General features: G+C 38.8%; 1 protein-coding gene across 2 annotated transcripts in view; it reads left to right on the top strand.

Annotated features, from left to right (window-relative positions):
* The first annotated feature begins 7,112 nt into the window (after window positions 1-7,112).
* Window positions 7,113-7,751, top strand: part of tmem131 (transmembrane protein 131) — a 36,502-nt gene continuing 35,863 nt past the window's right edge. The window contains exon 1 of one of the 2 annotated variants that reach the window (XM_044128846.1): window positions 7,113-7,538. In XM_044128846.1, the coding sequence (XP_043984781.1) occupies window positions 7,367-7,538 (172 nt within the window). In that variant the 5' untranslated portion in view covers window positions 7,113-7,366. The remainder of the gene's footprint in view (window positions 7,539-7,751) is intronic. The other variant, XM_044128845.1, reaches the window with a different exon arrangement.

Here is a 7,751-nt window from a genome sequence, read left to right as displayed (position 1 = left end):
GACAAAACTAACTTACTAGAATCTTTCTAGAAAGATATAGGAGCTTCTTTTAAGTAAATAATTGATTTAAAAAAATTTGTACTTTTTACAGTACTATTGTACTAGCACTGGCAGATTATTTCAACTATAACAAGACATTTTTCCCATGTCCTAAGTGAAATAATTTGCCAGTGGTAGTACTAGTAGTATTTTTTAAAATTAATGCTAAGAAAAAATTTACTTTGAAAAAAGATTCTATATTTTGCTGAAAAGTTACTTGTGAGTTTTTTTTAAATCTCATTTAAGATGTAACAACATATTTCCACCAGAAACTAGGTCAAAAATATTTTATTTTTTTTATTTTTTATTTTTTTGCAGTGTTAAGCAGAAGTGTGGGACCAAATATGCATTTTCCAGAGACGCCACCTTTTGGTCACACTAAACATCGGAACGTATTAGACGCACTTGAAACGCTACCTTATTTAATATGAATTATTCATAACATAAGACCTTTAGCTGCACTGCTGCAGAACCTGCCTGCAGCAGCTTTCTTATACATGACAATGTGCGTACAGGTCAAGTTCACGTCTCAGCCCATGTCAGACATCTTTGGGATGCAGCAGAACCGGAGCCATGTTAGATTGCTCAAACTCTGCAGCGACTTATAGTATGTGGCGCATCCACATACTATAGACTTGACCTAAACCCAAAGGAATGCTCTAGTGCATTTTCCCTGTGGGGGGTAAAATGAGATATTTTGCTTCCGGGAGGCTATGAGTAGCTTCATACCTTCATTTCAACTCTTACTACTTTCTTTTCGTACTTGTAAACAAACCACCTCATCTCCGTTTGCGTATCTCCCAGCGTCTGAGTTTATTTGCCGTTGTAGTGAAGAGGCTTTATGACTCATGGAAATCAAGAACCACTAAAAAAGGCTAAACAAATGTCATGATTATTTCAGTCGCAGATTTTTTGCTGGAAACCTTTTTGTAGTCACACGCTGTTCGCATCTATTTTGGATCTGAACCTGTTTGGGCCAGTTGACAGATTATAACCCCTGTTTGACCCAAGATAAATATAAGTGAACTCCTGACCACTAGAAATGAAGCCATAAAAAAAAAAAAACTCTAGACCACAGTCATTCTGGGGCTCAAATTTAACACGTTTTTTCTTAAGATTGTTTCAAAGGTGAGTAAAACCTAAAGTTTATAAGCCAAAAGGTTGAAATTACTCCACTTTAAACACTCTACTTCCTTGAATGAAATTAAGGAAGCGATTGCTTTCCTTGAAATGGCAAACATCCAGAAGTTTTGAGTGTGAAATGTTTTTATTAACTTCAGAATAAAAGCAGGAAGAAGGTGATCAGAGGAACGAGTCCTGGACCAACATGTGCTGAAAGCATAATGAAATTGGTTTTCTCCTCAGTGCACTTATATTAAATAATAAAACGACAATAAATAATAAACACATTATCCACAAACATTACATGACATTTAATAGTGTCAAATATCATCGTTTACCAGGGCAAAACGGGTAAATCTGTGAAGCGAACACATCAGTACGGTCCAGCTGTTGTGTATTAAAGGTTGACTTCATGTTGCAGCTGAAACCTGTCTGCCCCCTATAGGAAGCTCTCAGAATTACACCATCCAGTTGTTTCACATCTTCAGCCGTATTTAGCTTTTATTCAAAACAGTGGAGGTAAATATAGAGTTGTGTACGACATGCTGCATAGATATCCACATTGTAAAACATTTTTTATCCAAAGATGATTTCTTTTTCATTTTAATTCTCACCTACTGTGCTTGCACATTAACTTGTCTATTAAAGCTTTAGCAACCCAAACCCTGCATAATGCTTGTGTGAGCTTTTGTGAGCCGTGTTATGCCCACAGACTTTACCTAGCTAAAACTGACAGTGCAGCTTCAGTGCCGATTAATTCCCCGTTAAGATAACCAGTCCATGTTTGATACTGTGCGGTAAAACATTTACTCCGAGGCATTCACATGACATGTAAAACATCCCGCATGTCTGCTGGGTACCAAACACTGAAAAAGCCTGTTAAGTGCAGTGCATCCTATTTACAAATGAAACTCGTCGAGTCCCAGAGAGAATGACAAAGGGTGATGAATCAGTTTTGAGACAAGACCGGTAAACATGGAGTGGAGGCAGAATGTGGACGTTCCTGTTTCTTACCTCAAGATTCTTTCCCATGTTTATGTGAACAATGTTAGGCAGAAAACGTCTGTAGCGGTTTTCACTCTGAACTTCGCCCCTGGCAGAGAACTCCTGCCCCCAAGCGTCTCTGTCCAAAGAGCCACGACTATGGACTGCGGTCACTGAAAAGTCAACAACCGTGGCACCAAAACATTTTAATGGAAATAAAATGTTTTGGTGGTTGATGGTTGATGTTTGCAGTGACATGGAAAAATATCTGCTTCCCTTTGCTTTTTTTTAAATTTCAGTCTCAATTAAATGCTTCAGATCCATCCATCCATTTTCTTTTCACCTTTGTCCCTAATGGGGTCGGGAGGGTTGCTGATGCCAATCTCCAGCTAATGTTCTGGGCGAGAGGCGGGGTTCACCCTGGACAGGTCGCCAGTCTGTCGCAGGGCAACACAGAGACACACAGGACACACAACCATTCACACACACTCACACCTAGGGAGAATTTAGAGAGACCAATTAACCTGACAGTCATGTTTTTGGACTGTGAAAGGAAGCTGGAGAACCCGGAGAGAACCCACCATGCACAGGGAGAACATGCAAACTCCATACAGAAAGACCCCGGGAATCAAACCCAGGACCTTCTTTGCTGCAAGGCAGCAATGCTACCAACTGCGCCACTGTGCAGCCAATGCTTCAGATCATCAAACAAAATTTTAAATTACATTTTCTTTTGCCCTCAACAGATAAAATTTTCATTCGTAAACTGTTTTGTTTTTTGGGTTTTTTTATTCTGTCAGTTTATCTTTGCCAGATAGTAAAATTCATTTTATGACGTGGAACAAAAATTCATTGTCTTTTTTTTGTATTTGTTTACACACAAAAACAGACCAGAATGACCTCTGTGACCTCATTTGTCCCCATGTCTCAAACATTTCCATGATGGGACAGAACAGGAAAAGTTGAAGGTGGAGCGAACAGGTCTGCCCTGGAGTATTTGTTTGCATTTGGCAGAGCTTCTGAGGGCTAGTTTATGTACAATGGACGTCAATAACATTGATTATTTCATTACACATCAACCTGCAGAGGCAACACTCATACTTACGATCCTACTGATTCATTCACACGTGTGTAAGAAACAATCAATAATCATGAGTCACAAAACATTCGATGCATTCTGAGTTGAGGGTGCGGTTCAACAATGGACACCTTTATGTCTGGAGGTAAAGACAAAAAAAAACTGGTGGTTATGAAATTAGAGCTATTTAAGACATTCTTAACGAAAACCACATTAAATGGATCACTTAACGAAGTGGAGTGATCCAAGTGGAGTTATGTGAATACCACAAAACAGACCATTTGAAAGACAAACGATGAGCGCAACTGTGGCGACTCTTGCAGAAATGTCATAAAATGTGATTACCAATACCAGCTGAGTAATGTTAGTGTTTTGGGGGGGTTTTTTTAAAGAAAAGTTTAAATTTACTAATGAGCTAGACTCGCTTGGAAGCAAAAAGATGTAGTCTGATTTATAAATCCTTAAGCTGTCGAGCATTTCATGAACCGATGTGGGGGACTGCTTGGCGTTGTCAGTGAAGCGAATAGTTATGTCTGGTTGAGTAAGAATTGTGTCGGTGGTCTAACCAGTGCAAAACCATGACAACATGATTTATCAGTAAGCACTGATGGTCACCGGCTTTCATTTCAAAAACTCCAACGTAGGTAAGCCTTAAATTCAACATTAACATGCCTGTGTGTACTGATAACAACAGACATCACAAAATGCCTCCAAAAGTCCGCAGAGATCCTCCGTAGGATATCAGTGACAGCGGAGAAAGACACGTTTGACTTTTAATAATATGTTTAGTGAGATTATTAGACAAATACGGACTAAATTTAGATTTAAAACCTTTGTTGCCAGATCTGAACAGTAAGGATGCATTTAGAAACTCACGAGCAAGACTGTAGCCATGAAGGAAACGGCTGTCGGACAGATTTGGAACGATGAACTCATTGAAATACAATGCATCTTGGTCAATAAGAGCTTTATAGGTACAACAAGAGGAATTTTGACTCTTATCTTCATTCTCATTTGTAGTCACGCTGCCCGCAGCCTTACTTTTGCAAATGTATCAATGAAATATATACTGCTTTAAGTTAATAATACCACGAGTAGCACTGGAAGTAAATAATATACACTGGAGGTGTGAAGTTCAGGAAAGTGCTATTTGAATGCTGTAGCAGTGACTCAGTAATAACTCCACGCTGTACAGACGCTTCGTCTGCACCAGTGGAAATTCAACCACCTTGTACCTGAGGTGGCTGAATTTTAACATGAGGGAGGTGGAAGTGAAGCTCACAACCTTTGGATTGGAAGACAGCTACGCTTCCTTCTGAGTCACATTTATCTGAAAACAAGGAGATAGTGATGTAATGTAAAGTATTTCTTTTGAAGCAGTAGCAAATGGACTAGTTTTAACGCTCCTCATCCCAATACAATATAGAATACTGCACACATCATAAACAGCACACTTTATAGAGATAGCAGTTTTGATGAATGTACTTTATTTCTTCACATTTAGACTCAAGAGACTAAATGTGATAGATATTAGATAGATGTAAACATAGCAAGATACAACAGCAGAAATTTTCCTTATTCTATGAACTACTGACAACATGTCTCCGAAATTCTAAGCAAAACATTAGTATTTATTTGCAGAAAACGAGATATGGTCAAAGTAACCACAAAACAAAAAAAAAAAGATGCAGCGCTTTCAGATTAATGTAAAGAAAACAAGTTCATATTGATCTAGGCACAACAATATTAATGTTTTAACTCAGGACGAGTTCAGAAATCAATATTTGGTGGAATAACCAGGAGGTTTTCAATGGGGTTCAGTGCAGTGGGCTCTTAGTTTTTTCCAGAGCTGTATGAGTGGAAGACTACTGATCCAAGCATAGAGCCCTGGAGAACTCCTTAATTAATTAACTCTGGAATCTGAGGAAAAATATTTAAGATCAGGAAATAAAAAAGCTTTAAGCCACACTAATAACATGTTCAGTTCTTTTTGACTTAGTGTGACAGGTTATTAGCATGATGCCCTGTATCAGCTAAATACTTTAATTAGAAAATGTTGAAGCTTTGTAAGCATGGTGGAACATCGCATTATTTTCATCATTTGACTCTTAACATTAACCATCATCACTCTTATAGCTACTAGATACTATATCAGTCACTGATTGCTCCACTGGTCATCTGAAGTGTCTCTCTTTTTTGAGATTTTAAAGTAATTACATTCTCTTTAAAAAAGTATATTTTTGGGAACTACATAAGTGGTTTTAGTTTAATTTATGGTTGACAGATTAAGAGTTTGTTTTATAGACCTTTCATGCACTTATATTTTCCATCTTACATGTACAGTTAGAAGAGCCTCTTTGCTTCGATGCTTTTGACTTCACAAAAGCAAGAATTAGTTCACAGTGAGAGGCGCGGCCAAAATAAGAGAGCGGTTCCGAAGCCAAAGGAAGTTATTCATAATTAGAGCAGAAGCTCAAGAGTATGTCAGCATCTTAATAGTATTGCTATTAACATTGAGAGGAGGTGTAGCAGTAGACAACATGAAATGACCAACCTTTGACACTCCTTATCACACAAGTGAAACCTTATCTAGGTGTTGTGTTACAAATGCTCTTTGACATTGTGGTTTGTTTGGCCACCCAAAATGAGCTAAACTGGATTTGTACTGCACTCCCTTTTGCAGTTGGTTCTCTGCTTTTTCTGTGTGTTAACAGTGACAACAGAAATGAAACTCACACCTCAAGCTACACTGCAGCTTTCTGAGAAGTAAGGGGCAGCTATTAAAGTTCACACCAGCTCAAAGTGACAGCACTCATTAGGATCATGTTATATTCAGTTTAAGCTTATTTATTGCTCTCGAGCGTTAAGTGTTACCGTAAACATCTATCTTCATACTTCAGATTTTCTGCTTGTTTACTAAAGCAGATGGCTTGATAATTTGGCTTTGGGCTTCACTATTTCAGTGTTCACTGCTTTTCTAATGTTATCATTTCGTTTGGACCAAAGAAAGGTCTACAACTGGGGGAGGTAAATAACTGATTGAAGATGTAATTACTTGGAGGAATCCATTGCCTTGCAAAAAGCATTGCTATCCATTGAACATGTTCTCTTTTTGTCGTCTCACAATTATAGACATCTACGTGTTTTATTGGAATTTTACGCGTTAAACCAGCAGAAAGCAAGGGCTTAAATTTGAAATTTAATAAAACAGGATACATAGTTTTCTTTCTTTTATTTCTCAAAGAAACCAAGGCATGACCACAGAATGATGCCTTCACCACAGTAATTCACAAAAGTGATTCACAGGATGATGTGCCATGTTGATATTCTTTCTATTCAAATCTTTGAAATTGTATAAAACTAGTCTTAAACTCGAATTTCAATTGATTACACGGTGAATTTGAATTTGTTTCAGTTTCAAACACAAATAAAACATGTTCAACATTAGATGTTGGGCAGCACTGCGTGTGCCAAATATTTAACAACTCACAAACCATAAAGTTATGACAAATAATCATAACTGCCCACTTTTGTTAGTTTTTATATCCATCTCGTTAACTGGATTCTGAATTCGGCGCTTTTCGGCAAACTTCGACTTTTCCAGCAACTCAGACATCCTAGAACAAATAGAGAGCATATTTTCTCCTTATGTCAGGGTTTTTTGGCGGGTAGATTTTATCTCAATAAGTATAACATTTTAACAACGAAGGAGCTAAACTAGTACAAAAAAGACAGTAAAATGGTGCCGTAAATGAGTCGAATGAATTTGATACAGAAAAAAAACGGACTAGTAGCTTTAATTAAAAACAAATTGCTTAGATACATATGAATTTTGCCTGGTGCTTTTTACAAGCCTCGGCCATTAAGACGCTGCTTTGAAGCAAAACATGTAAAATGTACATTTTTAAAAGCGCTGTTCACTACAATGGTTCAGGAGGGCGGGTGATGAGTTGCTGCCTGTAGTAACCGGTGACGCGGCGTGAAGCGGAAGAACAGGAAGAAGAAGAGGAGGAGGAGGAGAAGGAGGGAGGAGGCAGAAGAAGAGGCCACCGTCCTGTTTGAGTGGTTAGCTGCTGCTCAGTGGAGCCGCAGTTTTTCCTCTCACGGCTATGATTGACAGAGGCAGCAGAGCTTTACACGGGCATGTCCGCACACTCGCTCGGTTGTTATCGTAACAACAGAGAGACCTGCAGCATGGCGAGTCCAGAGAGAGCCCAGCGCTGCCGCTGCTCTCACACAAGAAGAACAGCGTGTGTCGGAGTCCTCAGGATGTTATTTATTGCTTTTATTCACGCCGCGCGGGCGGATAAACAAGGTTTGTAACTTAGCTGGCTGTGTCGGCGTTAGCAAGCGCTAACTTCCGTAGGCATTTTCAGTGAAGTGCGGGTAAAGGTTAGCCTTACCTCCGCGGGCCAACTTTACCACGGCTAGCCCGCTTACACTGAATTATGGTTTTCCTTCATTGCCATGAACAAGGTTTAATGGTAGACTGTGGCATTTATTAGCACAGTTCAGAATGAAAGAAGTA

This window comes from Gambusia affinis, linkage group LG10 (assembly GCF_019740435.1).
Source record: "Gambusia affinis linkage group LG10, SWU_Gaff_1.0, whole genome shotgun sequence".
NCBI lineage: Eukaryota > Metazoa > Chordata > Actinopteri > Cyprinodontiformes > Poeciliidae > Gambusia > Gambusia affinis.
The sequence above is the reverse complement of the archived record's forward strand: the minus strand, read 5'-3'. Positions and strand labels throughout refer to the sequence as shown.